Source organism: Mesoplodon densirostris, chromosome 13 (genome assembly GCF_025265405.1).
Source record: "Mesoplodon densirostris isolate mMesDen1 chromosome 13, mMesDen1 primary haplotype, whole genome shotgun sequence".
NCBI classification, from domain to species: Eukaryota; Metazoa; Chordata; class Mammalia; order Artiodactyla; family Ziphiidae; genus Mesoplodon; species Mesoplodon densirostris.
Window position 1 is genome coordinate 4,744,921 of NC_082673.1, and position 22,141 is coordinate 4,767,061.

The 22,141-nt window shown below is 37.8% G+C and overlaps 1 protein-coding gene across 6 annotated transcripts in view; it reads right to left on the reverse strand.

Moving 5' to 3' along the window:
* Positions 1–531: 531 nt before the first annotated feature.
* The window catches only part of TMEM68 (transmembrane protein 68), a 33,636-nt gene continuing 12,026 nt past the window's right edge, over positions 532–22,141 (reverse strand). For 4 of the 6 annotated variants that reach the window (XM_060115756.1, XM_060115757.1, XM_060115758.1 and 1 more), the window contains 5 exons: positions 17,912–18,079; positions 14,801–14,994; positions 9,672–9,732; positions 7,447–7,586; positions 532–1,402 (listed from right to left, as the gene is read on the reverse strand). In XM_060115756.1, the coding sequence (XP_059971739.1) occupies positions 1,298–1,402; positions 7,447–7,586; positions 9,672–9,732; positions 14,801–14,994; positions 17,912–18,079 (668 nt within the window). In that variant the 3' untranslated portion in view covers positions 532–1,297. The remainder of the gene's footprint in view (positions 1,403–7,446; positions 7,587–9,671; positions 9,733–14,800; positions 14,995–17,911; positions 18,080–22,141) is intronic. The other 2 variants (XR_009534070.1, XM_060115761.1) reach the window with 2 other exon arrangements.

Consider the following 22,141-nt stretch of genomic DNA (forward strand, 5'->3'; position numbering starts at 1 on the left):
ATAAATTCATTATTCAAGTATATTTTTATTGAAACAATAAACCATCTGACTGGTTGCAAAGTCAAGCTGAATAAGCCATGATGTTGAGCAAAAGCAGAGCTTTCTCTCTGTGCTTTCATCAGCCTAGAATCAGCTTCTAACATATGAAATGCAGGGCACAACCGTGATTTCTATCCTGACTCTATTAAATGCCATATCATAGGGCTGACAATGCACAGCACACCCTGTACGGCTTGTCTACAGAGTCTCATTAAAAATATAATACTAGAGGGGGCTTCCCTGGTGGCACAGTGGTTGACAGTCAGCCTGCCAATGCAGGGGACACGGGTTTGTGCCCCGGTCCGGGAAGATCCCACATGCTGCGCGTGAGCCATGGCCGCTGGGCCTGCGCGTCCGGAGCCTGTGCTCCACAACGGGAGAGGCCACAGCAGTGAGAGGCCCGTGTACGGAAAAAAAAAAAAAAATATATATATATATATATATATATATATATATATATATATATATATATATATATATATATATATAATAGAAAGAATAATAACAATAATTAGAAATTTTACTTTCCCTAATTTCTTTTTTACTCAATTTGAAAAAGAGTACATCATTTTCATTGTCCTTGGCAACTTGACATCATACCTGAAGGAATCATTTAAACATCCTATGGACAAAATATATATATAAACTTCTAAAAGATGTTGCTATTGTTTAACTAATTCAGTTACAATTTCGTTCTACAGTTATCAATCGCAGCGAATATAAAGAATTTAAAACAATGTTCCTTATCAAAGTATTAACATGTTTTTAAAAATTGAATTGTTGAGGCATAAAAACATTGTGTGATTTGCCCAAGGTCATGGAAGGAATGAGGGCCAGAGGAAAGAGCATGTTTGTTCCTAACTGAAGTGTCTGTACTGAACCCTAGGCTATGCCACCTTGCAGAACTAGCTCGGGGCAAGGGATACAGAAACTAGATGCATTATTTAGGAATGTTTCTTTAACCTCCATTGCTGTTATTAATAAACTTAACTTTATGAATCTATGTTTATGATACATTATTAGGAAATTATACAAAGAACCATGATCCTTTTCTGAATAATTAGGCATGTAACGAGTTATTGTTTAAATGTGACACAACAGATTGCAGAAACAAAATTGACAATACAATGTTAAACAAGTTTAGTGAAAGATACTTATTAACATGAGTTTTTAAAAAATACTAATTATAGAACCCACAAAATTTTGAAGACCGTCCTACAGACATAAACATATTAATATAAATGTATTAAAGAGTCTTCTAGTTGATCTTTTGTTTGTTATGAAAACGTTCTAGCAAAGCACTCATAATGTTTCCGGGTATTCTTTGGTGCTTATCAATCAAAGCTTGAACAGCATCCTTCGTCTATCAAGGAAACAAAAGAAAAGCCATTATTCTTTTAGTTCTCAATGTAGATATTTAGTTAGTAAGGATTTTAATATACTATTACTTATAAGAAGTCTTCCCTAACTTAGCACCCGTCGCTACTCTGAATAAATGATTTCCTTCTCAGCACGCCCATAGCCTATTTCTTTTTTTTTAAATGTAATACTGTTTATTTAACTTCAAAATCCTTTCAGCATTTTAAACATACAAAAAAAAATAACAGAACATTGCAAATTGTGTTTAGTACAGAAGGTTCTTGAACTTTCATTGATGCAGTGGCTCTTCCCTGTGCATAGCATATTTCTTATACTTACTTTATTAAACCTGAATTACAGATACTGTCTGCATGGTAACTTTCTACACCAGGTTGTAAGCTCCTTAAAATACATCTTAGCATTCCTCCAGCACTGAGCACAGCAATGCCTTGCACATAATAAACACTAAAAAGAACTGAAGGGAAAAAAATCAGAAGAAAAATGTAGTAGGAAATTTTCCGGTAGGTAAATGGAACTTTTCACTCCTATTCACCAATTAGTAAACTTTTATGTATTTGTCTTTTGTGACCATACACACCAATCACATCAGGCAATGCGACAGGAAAAAGTGAGGAAAACTACGAACAAGCAGATATGCTTTAGTCCTTTACCCCAATTTCTAGATAATTTAATAGGAATTTAAATTAAGTCATAGCAATGCAAAAGTCAATTAGGATATATCAAGAAATCTTCTAAAACTAATTGTTCCCATTAAATTCATGACAAATTTCAACAATTTTTACTTGTTTTTAATTTATTTTATTGAAGTATACTTGATTTACGATAACAATTTTTACTTTAAATCAGTTTGTGGCCCTCTAAAAAATTTTTTTCTGCGTGCACATAGTGCAGGCAGGCACACCCATACACACTTCTTTTCAGATTCTAACCTTTATTAAGCCTTCTTTTTTTTTTTTTTTTTTTTTTTTCTTTTTGCGGTACGCGGGCCTCTCACTGTTGTGGCCTCTCCCGTTGCGGAGCACAGGCTCCGGATGCGCAGGCCCAGCGGCCATGGCTCACGGGCCCAGCCGCTCCGTGGCATATGGGATCCTCCCAGATCGGGGCACAAACCCGTATCCCCTGCATCGGCAGGCGGACTCTCAACCACTGCGCCACCAGGGAGGCCCTATTAAGCCTTCTTTTTACAAATCTTGGACCTTCATTTATTTTTAAATATAATTAAGAAACCCTAGCCCAAAGATGTATTTTAAAAATATGCCTCTCTAATGCACAAGTTTTCACATCTGTGAGATGAGAACAATTTCATACACTTGATGATAAGGATTACATGAAACTGAAGCCATGTCTTCAGGCACTTAGCACAGCGACTGACACACACGTTGTGTTCTGTGCCATGTATTTTTAAAATTTTATTCATTCACTCAGAAAATACTAGATGCTTTGGAAGCTATAACGTTAGTGAAACAAGTCTCTAATCTCAAGGAGCTCATAATAAGCATAATCAAGGACAAAGTAGTTAGAATGTAAGCTCATTTGTGAGCTATATCATCTGAGATGTGAAAAGAACACATCTGAAGTTCACCGGTGGCCAGTGACCAGGGAAGTTTGCGTGAACGGGGTACTGTTTGGTCTGGGTCTCCCCCGGCCTGTAAGATTTCAACAGCAGTGAAGAAAGGAGCAAGAGAGAAAAGACCACAAGAAAACAGTTAAGCGACGGAGAGCTGGCATTTCGGATATGCGTTCATTTGCTGGGCAGTATAAGGCTTTACAGGTAGGTTTCAATTAAATCACGAAGGGAGTTAAATACCAAGTGAAAAAGTAGAGACTTTGTTTAGTATGAATTGATGTATCAAGGAAGAACTTTTGGGTGGAGAAATACGAGGTCTGTGCATTAAGAAAATACGGTTCTCGCAAAGATCACTAATGACCCCCTTTTGTCACTAAATCCCACGGACATTCTTTTCATCTGACATGACCTCTTAGTCACCATGGATCCTGCTTCTGGAACTCACACTCCTGGAGGAAAAGCTAGGTTTTCAGGACGCTCCCTTTCAACCACCTTTTGCAGATTTACACTCCCCAAATCAAGCACTGACTTATTCCTCCAAGGCTCAGTAAGCTTTCCACAGCGTTAATTACCATCCATTTGCTGACAACTCCCAGATTTGTATCTCCAGCCGCCCAGCCTTGGGTAGGAATGTTCAATATGACTTCCCTTGAATGTTTTAAAGGCACCTCAAACTCAACATGCTTAATTTAGACTGAACTAGCACTCTTTCCCCCCATCCCATCCTTTGTCCTTTCCTGAGTTCACGCCCTATTTCAGCAAATGGCCATGAATCCAGCCCAGTAACCAAAACCTGGGAACCATCCTTAACAAATCCTGCTTCTCATTCACTGAGAATAAGAATCCATTGGTGGCATCCGTTAGCTCATTCCCAGTACCACTCAAATCTACCCACTTCTCCCCACCTTCCTTCCACCTTCATAGGACATGTATATTATACATACCTGTACATATAAATAAATCTGTACTTTACATATATGTGGATGTGTGTATGCAGAATGCAGAGAGCGTGGCAAAGAGACAGATGGAAACAGAACAGATTTCTTTAAGACTGAGAGAACTTTAAGGTAGTATCCCAAGTGCCCTCTTCAGCATGAGTACAGTGTATTTTCATTTAGATTTAGATAGTGTCTACAAAATGAATCTTCTCCACAATCAAATGCCTGAACAGTCTAGCTCCCATTTCTTAAATGAGGTTTCATTTCTACATTAATTTAGATGTTAGTAATTTTGAATTTGCGATAATCCAGGGATCATTATGCTACCGTTTATGCTTATATTGTAAACAATGGAGATTGGAAATTCATGCAATGTATCCACAAAAGGAAAATTTCAAGTATTCTTTATTGCAAGTTTACTTTAGTTCAGCAGTGACAACTTACCATCAGAAATATGGATATGGCAACTATATATTTAAGGAAATGCCCTCAAGAAATTTTACTAAACTATGCTTTCGTAGACAACTTCTGTTACTTTAAATACTGATAATAAAGTACATAAAGTAACTGGAGACAATAACTGAGGTATTTCAATGATTCAGGAAGGCCTCTTCTTTTTATTAGTTTGAACTGGTAAATATATAAATATATATTTTAACATCTAAAATATCTAACTCTACCAGTGCCACGAATATATTTCTCACTCATATGAAAAATCAAGTCCCGGGAATTTAATGATCAGGAATATATTCTCCTTAACTGAGAAAAATAAGGGAACAGGATTCATTTAATTTCAGACCTGGACGAAACCTCTGACATATCTATTTTAATCTTCCCATTCTACAGTTGAGGACACTGAGACTCAGGGAGGAACATACCATTTACCCAACCGGACTCTGCTGCCTGGTGGGAGAGTTAGGGTTAGGACTCAGATCCCTAAACTTCCAGGCCAGTTTCTCTTCCTCTCTCTCTCCATTACCTTGTATCTTAACCATAAAAATGGACGGTATTTGTAAAAAAGTATTCCTAACTCGCTCTGACCCAATTAAATCCTAATAGTTAGGCGGGAAAAACCTTTTTAAAGAACAAAACAGAGTTCAGCTCTGTGCTAAAGGAGAATGCATTTGTCAGGGAGCTGCAGAGATGTGGTACAGCAACAATAAAGTGTGTGGGCAGAAGCAACATGACAGGGTGAGGGCTGAGCCCTGGTGTCACCTGAAGTCACCACCGTGAGGCGTCACCTGGGGATGGGAGAAGTGCTGTGCGCAGAGCCTGCCCGGACCGGGAAACCAGTGTGGGAGGGGTTTCCTTTCAGGAAAAGGATTGCTACAGCTCTGAGTCAAGTCACTTAACCAGTTAGTAGAATACCTAGCAGGAGGTACGTTTTCTCAGAATGAAGCTCACAGACAAGGTACATAATGTATCATTAATGTTACCTTTGTCAAGCTTCCTACATACCAGCTACTCGATTTGAACAGTCTCATCTGATGTGACGTTCTAGCTGCCTCAGCTGGGCATCCTTTCCTAAGTGCCGGACCTTGCTCAGCCCTGGGTATTACAGTTGCTCGTCTGCTCTACCTCTTCTGGGCCATCCCTGTGGAAAGGATCCAGTCCTGCCCCGTGAACGCCCAGTGTGGCTGTGTGCCTGCCTTGGCCAGTGTCACTGGGGGTGAATGGCTACTTCCAATGGCCTCTCCGAACGGAACTGTTCTTAGTAAACAAAATCCCTAGTCTGATATTCACGGGCCGAAAAATAGAGCTCCCACTTCCTTTTCCAGTTTCATCTCAACCAAATGCTCCCTACCCACTCAACTAGTGATTCCCCCAGTTTATTCCAGAGCTGTTATTAGCTGCTATTCCAGGAAAAACCAGGAGCTGGTTTTGGTCAGATGAGACTGGGCAATGCTCTTTGAAACAAAGTTAAATAGACCTCTTTATTGCGGGGTTTCTTAGAACCTTCACGATGTTCACGTGCTTTGCGAAATTCCTGAAGGCGAATTTATTAGGCACCCTTCCTAACTTCACTGGCCTAGTCCCATCAGGCTGCTCTACACTGTTGGTGTGTGCAGTCGACTTTCCTACCACCGTTTCTTTGTTGGAACTCTTCCCTCCTGCCCCAAGTCCGCATGTCCAAGTCCCGTCCGTCTTTCAAGACCTACCACAAATGACCTCAATTCTAGGAAGTGTTTCCTATTTTTTCCCTCACAAAGCAGTCTCCTTCCCTTTTGAGCTTCTCCTGGTCTCACTCAAACTCAGCCTCCCTACTGCTTCTAGTGATCTTTCTAAAAGCAAACCTATTACATCAGTCATCTGCTTTCAGTAGCTACTCCTGGCTTTCAAGAAACAAAATCAAGGATGTGCCTTCGTGGTCCAGATACTCCTATGTTTCCAGCCTCATTGTCTATACTCTCTATCCCTTTAGCTACCCCAGACCACCCTCAACTCCCTGAAGACTTTACGCCAGTTCGTGCTGCCATCCTTTCATACGCTGTTTCCTCTACCTCTCTACTCTTCATCCAGCGAATCCCTTTTCGCCTTTCAAAACTGAATTCAAGCATCACTTCCTTCAAGGAGGCGTCCCTGGTTTAATGTAGATGTCTTTCGTTTGTGTTTCCATAATACCCTAAAACAGCAGTTCTCAACCAGGGGAGATTTTGTCTCCCAGGGGATAATGGCAACGTCTAGAGATTTTTTTTTATTGTCACAGTGAGTGAGGGATAGCGATGAGATGCTACCAGCATCTAGTGAGTAAACACCTACAGTGCACAGAACAACTGCACAACAAAATACCAATAGTGCCCAGGTTGAGAAATCGTGCCGCAAGCACACCATTGTGCTAATGCATCACCTTAAAAGCATCGATTTAGTTATTTACCTGCCACACTGGGCCATAAGTTCCTAGAATAACAGCAGTAGCCAGCAGTCATGGAACACTTACTAGATGGCAGACACTGCTCTCAATCATGGATATCCTCAATCGCATGTGACCCCCAGGGGTAACTCTGTGAGTGGGCTCCATTCTCTCCCCTGCTCCCCTGCCTGAGCAAACACACAGTGGCACTAGAACAATCCAACTTCACAACCCACACTCTTAAACACGATTCCATTTTCCTCCCAAGGTATTTCTACCAGATAAAATCAATTTCTTTTCATGGAGGTCAAAGCTTTCTTCTTCTGAATATCACTTAACGAAACCTTTTAATTAACGGTGCCAAGAATTTTAACCTCAACACAATTGGCATTTTAGAAAGAACGGTTCCTTGTTGGGGGCGGGGCGGGTGTCCTGTGCACTATAGAATGTTTACAAGCATCCCCGGCCTCTGCCCACTGGACGCCAACAGCACGACCTCCTCCCGAGTCTCTTCCGTGGTGACAATAAAAATGTCTCCAGACGTTGCCAGATGTCCCCCGGGGGGGGAAATCACCACTGATCCAGAACATGCTTGTAGAATTAATTAATTTTTAAAATAAAACCTGAAAGTACAAATGTGTCCTAAAACTAAGAAAGAAAGAATAATTTACCTTTTCAGCTAGTTCTTCTGCTGTGATCTTTGGATCGTACGGAATGGGGTCACCTAAATAGGTGCGTAACTTCACTGGAAAACCTCCATACATTGGAGCAAACGGATAGCGGAACTTCTCATACAGCCACCTAAATAACCCTGTTTTAAAGAAAAGAAAATCATTTTAATTGGTTAAATATTCTGAGCATATAACTGTAAACTTTCAAGTTAATTATGTAAGACTTAGAGGATGTAGGCAAACAGGATCACCTCCTGGCAATTAATACAATATTTTTTAAAAGATGAGCTTTTCATTGATCGTAGCAAATGTACCACACTAATGCAAGATGTGAATAACAGAAGAAACTGGGGAGTGGTGAGGTTTGTGGGTACTCTCTATGCCTTCTGCTCAATTTTTCTGTAAACCTAAAAATGCTCAAAAAAATAAGGTCTATTAATTAGGGGGGAAAGATGAGCTTTTAAAAATATAAGAATTTTAAAAGGCAAACTAATTACTATTATTGCAAAACACAGCATAAAGATTGCAACAAAAAGCTAGAAGCTAAAAAGTCTAGAGACTCACAAATACGTGACTTACACAAACAAAAGAAAAAATGAAAGCATAAAATAAATTCAAGTAAACATGAGACTAAAATGCACCAATAAACTAAGTAAAGACTAAAAACATTACTGTAAACTAGGAAAAAGAATTATTAATGCTAATGACCAACCATGAAATTTAGCAAGAATAGAAGTGGTAGTAATGTAACATAAACTGATGGACTAAGACTAAGTTTTAACAAAAGAATCCAAAAAATGACAAGCAACATGGAATACATAATTAAGAATTGTACTGAAAGTTTAAAACACTTTATATATGGAAACACAGAATATACCATAAGACCCAAAGTAATACTCAAAAATATATACCACTACACACCAACTTTTGAGATATTCAACTTTTAAAGTAAAAAAAGCAATCAAAAAGAATTTTAAAACCACTTTACAATTAAAGAAACAAAATTAGGAATAATTTCTGGTATGCAACTTAAATTCTAAAGAAATGATCTGAGAGAAAATTAGAAGGATTAATTACACAACAAAAGTTGAACATCACATCAATCTGCCTTTCTATTCCAAATTTGAAGAAAAAGAACTAAAAAAACCATAATGGAATATCAACAATATACCAACACAGACATAAAAGGAACAACAGAAGTTTAAGGTTTTCAGGATGGGATTTGTATGTGGACAGGAACACTAACAATATAGCACTAGGGATAAAACATAATCAATCAAATATAATATATAAACCATAGGGTACAAATCAAACTATAAAACAAACAAACAAAAAAGAGACTTTGCAAAGAGAAAGCACATTGAATTGTTATCACTCTTATAGCTAGGTTCAAAACTTACTTTGTTATCAATAAATTAAAGGTAGGCAAAAAGAACTTTTCAATGTAAATCTATCATGGTTCAAAAAAAAAACAAGAGGTAACCAAAATAAATTAAAGCAAATGATATCTCCTTAGGTTGTTAATCTTAATTCAATATTTTCTTGTCTAAGAACCTACTGTATAGCACAGGGAACTCTATTCAACACTCTGTAATGACCTATATGGGAAAAGAATCTAAAAAAGAGTGGCTATGTGTATATGTATAACTGATTCACTTTGCTGTACACCTGAAACTAACACAACATTGTAAAATCAACTATACTCCAATAGAAATTAATTTTTTAAAATTTAAAAGATTTATACAAACATATATATATATATATATATATATATATATATATATACTTTTTTCAAGATAAATAGACTTTCAAATTCTGCCCTCCCCCAAATTTTTTTATTGCCATCCATTTTTAAAGCTGTCACTTCTTCAGGAATGAGTTAGGAAGATAGTCTTTATTTACAAATAAGTACATTTGTTTTAAACCTCAACAACATGGTTTAACACAGTAAATTAGAAAATTCACTCTGTAATTTTAAAAAGCCCATGATAAATAAGCTTCAGTATATACGTGAGACTCTTAACAAAAATCTAACATCTAGAACCACCATTACTTAGAACCAGTTATCATTTAGATTTTAAAGAGAAAACATCTAAATAGTACATGCATTTTCTAAAGTAATAATTCAAAAAGTTTTCCTGTAGTGTTCAAAAGCCCAAATATTTAAAATATTACATTCTAAATATTACATTACAATTAGAAAAACCATATGAATCAGAACTTACTTGTTCCGCCAAGGGATCTAAATCCTTCTCGAATATTTTGTGTAAACATAGGAATAATGGGCTAAAGAGAGAATTTGAATTAAAAAGTAAATACATTAATCCATTTGATGTCTCTAATGCAAACTTTTGAGGGCCTGTTTAAGTTACAAAACCAAGGCATTTTAAAAATAAAGGTATACTGTTATCACCAGTGTGATTTATCAGACTAAAATTAACATGATCATTTGTAGAAAAATATAAATTGAAAACACTACCTTCTAGTGGTAATACATAATATTCCATTTACCAACTTTCCTATCATTCCACATGAACTCTTGAAACTCAAAATTAAGATTAAAGTGATCATTAATTTCATTAAGTAAAATGAATGTGATAATTAAATTGGTTTCAGTGGGCTACTGAAGAAAAAGTTTCAAGACAGAAATTCTCTCTATGGAGAAACTTACATATGTTCAAATGACAAGTTTTAGCAAGATGCTGCCATGGAATTAGTGAAACACCATTTTTTTGTGAGCTTATTAAATCTAATAATGTTCAACATCAATGAAAAGTAAGTATAATGCTCAACACCAAAAAAAAGAAAAAAGGAAAAACATATACATAAAAGAACTCTTTCTATCATTATTTTGGAGGATATCTGCTCAAAAGTTCATGGTTTCTATTTTTCCATGAATATTATTGATTAAATATGATTTTTTTAAAATGAAGACCTTATCTAAATGTCATGAAACAATGGATAAAGGAGCAAAGGATCATGTAAGGAAGTTACGCCACGGCGAAACTGAAGTAGATAAAAAAAATTGAATAAAACACTTTAAAAGGTACACAAAATATACTGAATTAAATGATGTTTTAGAATAGATAAAACTGGAAGTGGGGGGCGAGGATCACATTACTTACAGTCTACTATCAGCATTTGTTAATACAGAATTACCTGCCTGGGTGAGCAGGGTTTGAAACGTTTAAATAAGCTGACATTTAAAAAGCCATTCCTTTTCAGCTTTGGAAAGCAGTAAAATCTGGTGGACTAAAGGAAAGAGACTACAGGCACAGCTTTCTTCATAAAACTTACTCCCTTTCAATCACCTAACTGATCATTTATTTATTATCTCTCTCCCCTCACTAGAAGGAAGACCCCCCATAGCAGAGACTTGGTTTCGTTCACTGCTGGAAACACCTAGAACAGTGCCTGGAATAAAGCAGGTACTAAAAGACAGTGTGACAGGTGAACTAAAGAAGGAATGAATCAACAGGACAGAGAGAAAATGCTTCTAAGGAATTAGCTTGTATTCTCTGAATACAAAGGGTAGGAAACAGGCAGCAACAATTTTAAAACCAGAAAAGCTGGGTAAAGAAGCAGCAGTCCAATGAATAATTTAAAATCTGATGGAGTTAATTCACAAAGCTAACAACTAAGACAAAGTAGACTGACTCTTTTGTAAAAAAATTCAGATTATGATTTTCCTAAAACCACCACTAGTTTTGTAGAATAAAGTGATGGTTGGAATCCTACTGTTTTAAATACTTGTACAATGCCTTTAGAGTTGAGAACTTGAGAATCCCAAGAAGGAACAGAAAGCTTTCAGCTCATATATACACCACTTTGCCTTCTCTGATCAGTGCTGCTAGATTTTCGTCTACTGACTGGCATGAAACCCGAAGTTAGTATTGAAGGATGCACTTTATAAAGACTCTTCAGGTATATATATCATCCTTTAAATGGCTAACTCTCCAGAAGCTGGGCATTTCTAGAAGATACTAAACAGGAGAAAGCTTACCCTACAAACTCAGTATTCCAGGCTATACCCTGGTTTCTAAATTTACATTCAAGCTTTCAGCCTTACAGCTGCAAGCATTACCTTATTACAACTTCATACTGTAGTTCGTTCCTTTGTTTGTGCACACTTTGTATAACAAGGTAGTTGCATAAGTAACTTAGAATCAAATTGCTTACATGTATACATGTATCTCTGTACGTGTATGTACACGTGTGTGAAGCGGTAGAGAATGTTTGGTTTGTTAAAACTATTCTTGGGGAATAGAGCGTGGCCTTGGAGTCTTAACTTTGCCACAAAAATGTAAGTGGGAACCATTGGACAGGTCACTAAACCTGTTTCTTCATGTATGAAATGACAATAATAATAATTATCCCATCTCAAGGTTTTTATAGATTGAGATAATACATATAAACAATTTTATTGAAACGAATGCTATTTTCTTTTACATCTGTTATTTGTTTTCCAATTAGAGTAAATGGGCTCATTTTTCTCCCAAATTATTTAGCTACGAAATTACCTAAAAATTCTTAGCAAAGTCAGAATTCTCAGGAATTCACAAAATAAGAGTGATTTAGATTATATCAAAAAGCCTGTAACTTGCAGACGAGTCTTAAATATTTTCTGCCAATATTTTGTGAATTTCCGTTGATGACATAGATTGTTTTCACTTGAATTTCCATTCCTTTGTTTCAATTTAAATGTGGTTAGTCTTGTAACAACAGTCATAACTTTTTATTCAAAGTTTATGATAATTCTGTGAGACCTAAGAAGGGCTTTTTCAAATAAGCTGCTGGTGTCATTTACAACTGTATCCACATGTGACTGAAAGGCTTCCCTCGCGGATCTGCAAGGCCCTCTAATCTTGGGGTCGGCGGACTCACTGTGAAGTGTACCCGCTGCCTGCGGTCCTGAACTGTAAGCTCTGCTTCTGACTTGCTGTGTGACAGGGTCCCTCCATCCCTTCATCTCTGTGTGCCTGAGTTTCCTCATCTGTAACATGGGAATAATTACATATGTCACCTACTTACTGTACAGGGGTACCAACATAAAGCCTTTAAAAGTGCTAAGAAAGGTTAGGGTGGTACAGATTTATCAGTGATACAGTGTTATTTTGTAAATCAGCAACGTTAAAGATTTTTGTTTATTAACTTGTAAAAGGCTGTTTATTAAATTTTCTCAAGTTTTGTACAAAAAACCTTAAATTATCTACGTTATCGGGGTTTTTTTTTTTTTTTTTTTTTGGCTGTGTTGGGTCTTCGTTGCTGTGCACGGGCTTTCTCTAGTTGCAGCGAGCGGGGGCTACTCTTCGTTGTGGTGCATGGGCTTCTGATTGTGTGGCTTCTCTTGTTGTGGAGCATGGGCTCTAGGCACATGGGCTTCAGTAGTTGTGGCACGTGGGCCCAGCAGTTATGGCTCTCGGGCTCTAGAGCACAGGCTCAGTAGTTGTGGTGCACGGGCTTAGTTGTTCTGTGGCACTTGGGATCTTCCTGGACCAGGGCTAGAACCCGTGTCCCCTGAATTGGCAGGTGGATTCTTAACCACTGCACTACCAGGGAAGCCCTATCTAGGTTATCTTAATTAATTATCTAGAAACTCAGGGATTGATAAAAGGGCTTCTTTCTCTATATAATTTTTTTCTTTCAAGACTTCTTCCAGGCAATGGTCCTTAAAACTGTAACTTAAGGATGAGGAATTAGAATTCCATGATCAATCTGTGTGATTCCAAATCTATTTTTATCACTTTTATCTTAAACCTTGGAAGAAATAATTCTCTCAGAATACAAACCTGAAAATTGAACTATCTTTAAGTTTTTAGCTGTTATTATTGCTTTAATGTACATTTATGCTGATTAACCTTAATTTCTGAACAACTGTGCATATATCGTCTTATATTCTACATTATTCATAAAGTCTAAGGTTTTGTTTTCTACCTTAGTACATAAGACTTTTTGGAAAATAAAATGGGCTATAAATTAATTTTCTGTATCATTAATAGTATTAACATAGACTTAAATTCAAAAGACTCCTTTCTTGTAGTGTTTAAAAAATCAATTCAACAAATACAGAGAGCCTAGTAAGTGCTAGTCATTGTACTAGGAACTCAGAATATAAAAAGTGGCTTTGTCCTAAGGGAGTCTATAATCTACTATAGGACAGTAGTGTTTAAATTTTTATGTTGTCCATTATTAAACACTTGGACAAGTACATTAACTTATACCAAGATCACATTGTTAAAGCACTATAGCAATAACTTACTTCTAGGAATTACATATACAAATATGTAGCAAATAGGGCTCAATGTATTTTATTTTACTGTAACTCTGCAATTAAAAAATAAAGGGAAAATGTCCATTCTTCTTCAAATGTTGCTTTTGGGTTAGAAGGAGTCATCCATAATCCTTTCCTTTTTAATCAAAAGTCTGTATCTGCAAGATGAACAGGCAAGCTAAGGGTGCAGACTGGTGTCTATATGACAACAGTGGAAACACACACACAAAAAACAGAAATGTGAAAGTATTAGCAGCAGTCTCTAACTAATTGGCCTGGAAAAAGAAAACCACCTTGTCAAGTGCTATGATTTCTTTTTCTAATAGACAATCTATAATGAAAACAAACAGAAAACAAAGAAGAAACATTCCATAAGTAATAAATGTTTCATAGGATAAAGTACAATACAGAGACCAAAAAGCTTAGATATACTTTACAAGGCAAAAGAAAAGAACAAGATGGCATTCAGATTTTCCAGTTTACTAAGTAGAATAATTACAGTGAATCCCAGAGGAACACTTAATTTTATTGACAAATGCGTTCTTTTAAAAAGATCTAAATTACACCAATATCTCTTTCTCATCTTTATTCATACTATTAGAGAGCTGATCACATTTGCTGATGAAAAATGGTAGAAACCATATATTATTTGAGCTCTATTGTTATATAAATTGGTCACAGATAAAAGAATTATAATGAAACCAACCAATAGCCATCACTGAAACATGCCAACTCAGTTGAACCAAAGGATTAAAATACAGAGTTGGATTGATTGTACTTATGAAAAAAAGTATAACTGAAGGAATACAAAAAAATTTCATAAATGTGATTAAAAGAAGCTGGATTTTGAAGCATAAAACAAAGCTTCGCTAGATATTTGCAAATTTCCAGATTGAATTTTTTTATAAAGATGGCTTCCCATGCACAAGGAATATTTCTCTATTGTTATCTTAGAGTTACAGACACTGATTTTTAAAGTAGTGCAATGACAGTATCTAAATTCTGATATACTCTTGAGCTATTTATGCATTTATTTTAAAGTAGATACAGCTTTCCTTTAATAATCAGTTTTATACAACTCACCACTTTTGCATCAATTGCAACCTGAGCGAAGCCTTTACGATTACCCCACACGATGTTGTAGGTCTCATCGCTAATCAGGGCTTCTCGAACACCACCTGGTGAGATAGCTAACAAGTGACCACTCCGCAGAATTTCAACACATTTTTCTCTTGGTCCATGTATAGCACAAAATACATCAAGTAATAAACTAAACCCTGTAAGAAACAGTAGCATGAAGATATATCTTGAGTACTTCTTGTCCAATTCTTCAAGAGCAAAAATCTTCACAACCTACATAATGTACTATCTATACTTAAATCAGTAAATTCTTTTTTTTACGTTTTTTTAAACCAACAACAACTCTTAAGGTTAACATAAGATTAATATTGCTGGTAAATTAATAGCTATGTCTTGTTGATTACTTCCTCAGGGATCACCTACTACTCTGACTACATATTCAAATTCTTAATTAAAACTCATGGGACTTCCCTGGTGGTCCAGTGGTTAAGACTCCATGCTTCCACTGCAGGGGGCACAGGTTCGATCCCTTGTCGGGGAACTAAGATCCCACATGCTGTGCTGTGTGGCGGCCAAAAAAAAAAACACACACCTGGGAAAATAGGGATTCTTATCCCCATTTTACAGATGAGAAAAGTTGACTCAGAGAGTTAAGAAGCTTGCTCCAAGTCACACACCTAGCAAAGGGCAGGGCAGAGGTATGTCTAGTCCAAAGCTCCTTCCACTGCATCTCATGGCCAAACACTGTCTACAGTATTTATTAGAGCAATCAGAAAGGACATCCCATCAGCAATCACACATCTAATCTTCCATTAACCCTATAAGAAAGAGAATCACTCAAGAGAATGTGAGTCTGACTAGTCTAGCCCTACCAAAATTGGCAAGCCACAGTTAAATCTATTGAAATAAAAGTTACATACTGCTAATTCCACAATAAAAAATTTTAAATCAACAATAATAGCAATAATAGCAATATCATTAAGAGTTTTTAATAAAGTGAGTGGTTGGCTCAGGAACAATTAATTCCAGTCTTAATATTATACAGTTTTTCAAATTACAACTATTTATGGATGAAAGAAATAATCCTATCAGTAATTAAATATTTTAACCAAATTCTAAACTGGAAATTTGGAGGACTGATGTTTGTATACATTATCCCTTGAGACTGGGAAATATGGGGATGGATAGTGAAAACTGTGCAGAATAACCAAACTTCTCATAGGTTTAAGGATCTGAAGCAAGATTATCAATATTATTGAGAAGAAATAATTCTCATCCTATACTATGTTAAAAGTTCACTGATTTCACTAGATGTATTCTCATGATAAATGAATAAACAGGGGAGGTTTAATAAATTACAAGATCATAAAGGGGGAAATTTTTAAGTCAAATGTTACATAAAAATATTCACGTTTATTATTTATAAAAAGAAAAAAATGGAAGCAATCTAATGTTCCATAAGAGGAAACTAGTTAAGTAAATATTTTAGTCATATATTTAAAATGTTATTTATAAAACATGGGAAAATGTTAACGCTACATTAAATTTTTTTAAAAAGAACAAAACAGTTTGCAAAACGTGAAGATGTGCAAATTAAAAATGAAGCAAGGGCCTCCCTGGTGGCGCAAGTGGCTGAGAGTCCGCCTGCCGATGCAGGGGATACGGGTTCGTGCCCCGGTCTGGGAGGATCCCATATGCCGCGGAGCGGCTGGGCCCATGAGCCATGGCCGCTGAGCCTGCGCGTCTGGAGCCTGCGCGTCCGGAGCCTGTGCTCCGCAACGGGGGAGGCCACAACAGTGAGAGGCCCGCATACCGCAAAAAAAAAAAAAAAAAAAAAAAAAAATGAAGCAAAATAGGGCTTCCCTGGTGGCACAGTGGTTGAGAATCTGTCTGCCAATGCAGGGGACACGGGTTCGAGCCCTGGTCTGGGAGGATCCCACATGCCACGGAGCAACTAGGCCCTTGCGCCACAACTACTGAGCCTGTGCGTCTGGAGCCTGTGCTCCGCAACAAGAGAGGTCGGGATAGTGAGAGGCCCGCACACCGCGATGAAGAGTGGTCCCCGCTTGCCACAACTAGAGAAAGCCCTCGCACAGAAACGAAGACCCAACACAGCCAAAAATAAATAAATTAATTAATTTTTTAAAAAATGAAGCAAAAAAATCAAAATGATAACTGGATATATGTTAGGGGGTAAGACCATATGATGCTGTTTTTCTTTCCTCTAGTTTCCAAGCTTATTACAAAGTGATAAAATTACTGTTTAAAGAAATACCTTTTATAGCCAATTTAGTTTATACACAAAGTACAAATGGCTTTTTAGTGACACAAGGATGCTGGAAACATTAACCATGTCTATGAAAGGCACTAAGAGAACTGTTATTTCATTCACTGTCTGGTGTTTATCTGGTTGATGGTTGGCTTTTGCTTTTACAATTCCAGAGAACATACTATAAACTTTCTTGGCTTGTTTCTGGTGACTTCCTGACAGAAGAAAATAAGATTTAATATTAATGAGTTTACTTTAGAATGATTTTTTTTAAAACTCTTATCATGTTTGAAACGATTCAGTTTGTTAATCTTTTTTAAAAGGTACGAAGTCTTTATGAATATGAATATTAAAAAAATGTAGTTCTCAATCTTAAGAGTTATAATTCTACCAAGCAAGTCAAGTATGATAAGAGACATACTCTTTAGGTTAGGACCTCTGGGGCAATATTATATGATTATATAAAGACAAAATATATCCTGGCTAATTTTTTTTAACTTTGATTTGCTATCAAACTGACAGTAATCAAACACTAATTACTATAAAATTAAACTCCCAGATCAATATCTCATGGAAAAATTCACCATGAAAAATCAACTACCTTCTATACCAAAATATAAATTAATTGTTTGGCAAAAGTTACAATTTATTTTAGGATTTAACTTCAAAAAATAATGACTACCTGTTAATAGAGAAAGAAATTAGATAACATTTTTGGCCATAATGTTTTTATATTTAGATATATTACCTAAAACAGATACTAAACTCAAAGACATACAGACTGTCACATAATTTGATCATGTTAATTAAACATTTTTATATCACCAGCTACAGTGAAAGTTTACCTGGAATTTTAAAAACAAAGTGATCAGCTACTACTCGGCAAGTTCTGCCTTTATGGATAAAAATTTTAGCCATGAAGTAGTAAAAATCGATGGGAATAGCTCCATGATAAAAAATGATCAGTGCTGGTCCTTCTTCTGGTATTTTTTCCATCCCATGAACTTCATAACCTGTTAGAAAGACAAAATACAGATACTTAAAATGTATTTAATATTAGTTTATTTATACTAAAGGACGGTTACTAACTCAGACACTCAGTCTTTCTTTCGGGAGCACAAGCCTCCCTGTTTCCATCCACTTTCCCCTTCCCTCCCTCCCTGAATATATCGGTCCTACAGCAGTTGGGTGGGCCAGCGCGCAGTAGGTGCCTGGGTGGAGGGTGGCCTGCGGTGGGTGCTGGAGCCCAGGCAGGGCAAGGAGGGCATCCATACAGGGTGGGCCGGGGTGGCAAGTCAAGGCCCAAATGGTCACGAGAGCCCCCACACAGGAGAAGAGCCTAGAAAGGGTGCTGGGGCCTGGGCCGGCAAAGGAGGTGAGCCACATGGCAAGAGGATGGGGGTCAGAGCCCGAGTGGAGCAGGGTGGTGTCCCTGCGTGGCAGGGGACGGTGGCAGTGATGGGAGACTGATTACACCCAGGGGGCTGATCAAATCAGTTTTCATATTAAGGATGATGTCAGCCTGGGTTTCTCACTTTTGGAGAAGGTTAACAGTCGCAAATACAGAGAAGGTGAAAACTAAAATCCACTCTGTAGCCCTAAGAGAACCTCACTCCCACCCTAAGAAGGAGAAGAAGCAGCACGTTAGAAAGCTGAGGTCGCTCTCTCAGCCGGGTGGGAGGGACGGCAGGTGCCACAAAAGTGGGAGAGAAGAAAACCACCAAGATGTTAACAAACACTTCAGACCGAATGTGGGCGAGCGCTAGGTGTTGGATCCCCGGGAACCCAGAGACAAACAGGAGTCTGCACCCACCCCCCAGCCTCACGCAGGCCTCAGCGCGTGTGCACGAGAAAACCAGGGAGACCCTGCTAAAGGTTCAGAGAACAAAATCCCCCTCGCTTCCCGGAAGCTTCTCTTGTAAAAGCAAAACCCGGCCCAGGGAGAAGCGCAGGAAAGCCTTCCACTGCTTCTAAGAACTGTTACTTGCCAAAGGTACCTGACGCGAGCAGGGACAAAGTTCCACTCCCCCACTCCTCTACTACTGAAGGAATAAACTACTTGGTAATATTTCAAATGGGCTCAAGAGAATGTTTTTAAAAACTAAATTTAATGATATTTCAAGATTCTCTATGTGTCTATACTTTTAACATTTCTTCCCAATTACCGAATTCTAATTCAAATAATTCAGTTTACTTAGAACAGTCACTGAAGTTGTCTGACGTTATCCAAAGGATCGATTGTCCCATCAGATAAATTTTCCAAGAAATAAAGAATACTTCTTTCAGGGATTCTATACAGAATATTCCTGAGGTTCTCTCTTGTTTTCCAGAATACTTTTTTTTAAAAAAGAATTAAGAAATAGGGCCTCCCTGGTGGCGCAGTGGTTCAGAGTCCGCCTGCCGATGCAGGGGACACGGGTTCATGCCCCGGGCCGGGAAGATCCCACATGCCGCGGAGCGGCTAGGCCCGTGAGCCATGGCCGCTGAGCCTGCGCGTCCGGAGCCTGTGCTCCGCAACGGGAGAGGCCACAACAGTGAGAGGCCCGCGTACCGCAAAAAAAAAAAAGAATTGAGAAATAATTGTTACTTAATACCAGATCACCTGATTGAAAGTAGAAAAATCCAGTGAATCAATTTATTATTGACAAAAACTAGAGTTTACCATTGTGCCACTAAACATTAAGCCCCAATATTCAACTGTGTCACTCGTAAAGCGTGGATGTGGTCATACCGCCCCTCGCTATAAAAGCACCAGCAGATAATCAGTCTGGTCAATGTCAAGGCCTTTTAGGTCCCAATTACCGAACAAGTGATGTCAGAGTCTTTCGGTGTCACATGGACTCAGGGCGCCTCCCTTCTCTGTGCTGCTCACGTGACCGCCTCTAAAGGAGCACTTCCTGTCCCATGTTTCCCTGTCGAGCAAAAGCAGAAATCCTGGGGCACGTTACCTGCCCCTCCCTCAGACTCTCTATTCCCCTGGTCACCAGCTTCTGTGCGTTTTACCTCCAAAAACTCTTAAATCTATCACTCCCTCTTCCCAGTGTTGGTTTTGAAGTGTGGCCCCGTCCTCTCCTGCCTACAGAACCCCAGTCCTGGGGGTCTGATGGGCAACAGCAGCTCAGAGAACGCAATCAGGAACGCAGCTATCGCCACCGTCCGTCCATCCGCTGTCCAGGGACGGGGAGTCTCCGTGTGCACATTTTATGCACATCTCGAGTGGTCTGGGCCCCTTCAATGAAAACAGCCCTACTCTGTGACGGTTGTGGTTCTCTTATTTGATGCCAAGAGATGCGCATTTCTTTACCTCCCCTGCTCTGTCCCCTGAGCCTAAGCACTCTCCAGATTCTTTGGCTTCCCCTGTAGCTTCGCCCACAGGGAGAAGATCTGAAGGTCACGGGGGAGCTCAGGTAGCCTCATCTCCATAGCAATTATTTATTATGCAAATGAGTTACTGCCTACTGGCTTTAGACATCAGCATCATGAATCCAGATAAGGATAATCTTCTAAGAGATAGATCTTTTCTAAATGTGTCACCAAAAAACCATTTTAAGGCTATACACCTCCACACTATAGTAAAATAACAATAGCATCCTTTTGAGTCTTCCTCAGGAAAGCACACAGAGGCAAACTACCTACAAAATAAAGTCAAACTCCTGAGAATAGCATTCAAGAGCCTTTAAAGCCTAATTTGTCTACTTTTCCAGGTTCATCCTTCCGCATACATCTCACCCATGAATGATTCATCTTCTGGTCCTGAATACACCCTGCATTTTATTCAGTACTGAGGTGTGCGCCTGTTTTAACATCGGTAGTTTCCTATTAGGACTATAGTAATGAATCTCAGTTTTTCCATTCAACAATGTATCTTGGACATCTACTTGATATACACATGTAGTGATTTTTTTTAATGATTTTCTTAATGGCTGTAAAGTATTCCATAATGAATTCCTATCACAGTTCATCTAGCCATTTTCCTATTTAGGGATAACTGGGTTGTTTCCAATTTTTCAAATATTGGTTGCAATGAACCTTCATTTATATGCATCCTTGTGCACTGAATGTGTGAATTTATCACTAGACTGGATGCTAAGACAGGCAACTGTTGATCATATGGTACGCCCATTTTAAATGATAACAGACACTACCAAATCCTCCTCCTGACGGGCTACACTACTTTCTCACATGCACTGAGTGAGAGTTCCCGTCTCCACATTCTCATCCTTTAATGTCAACAAACTTTAATTACTTGCCAAGCCTTTGAGTAAAAATGCTCTCAGCACAGTTTTAATGTACACTTTCCTAATTACTAGTGGGCTTATGAATCTGTTATAATTATTGGCATTTATAGTCAGACCATTTTTAGACCACGTGCTTAGACCACTTTTCAGCTGCATTTCTTTTCTCACTCATTTATTAGTTTCTAAGCTGTGCTGTAAAGGACTTGGGGTGATCCGCCCCATCTTTTGATGTGTCTTTTAGCTCTTTTGTGAACAGTTTTTGTTTTTTTGCATCTTCTTTAAGAGCTTCCGTACTTGGAGATCATCAAATATTTTCGTACATCTTTTCCTGCTGATCTTTTATCATTTACTAAATTCACATTTCTGACTTTTTCATCTGTTTGATCTGTTTGTGATGATCCTTTCCCTGTACCAACGCCGTAATTTTAATCATTATAAATGTTAATGGTTTGGATATGATAGGGGAAAACTTCCTCTTCTGTTTTTTCAAATTTGTCTTGGTTATTCTTGTTTGCCCTTTTATATGAATTTTAGACGTTGATGAAAAAGTGTTAGAAGTCTACCGAATTGGTAAAGGAACTGGGAGTGTGGGCTGTAGAGCAACATCTCTACTACGCTGAGACTCTCCATCCACTTCACCTTTTTCGAATTCCATTTGTAAAGTATACAGTTTCTCCATGAAGTTTTTAAGTGTTTTTTTGTTACATTTAGTCTCAAGTAGCATTTTTCCTTTCCATTTTAAAAATGATTATTCGTGGTCTATGAGTAGTTACTAATTTTGTGTTTATCATATGCACATTTCCCTTGCTAACTAATATTATTAGTACTGATAATAAG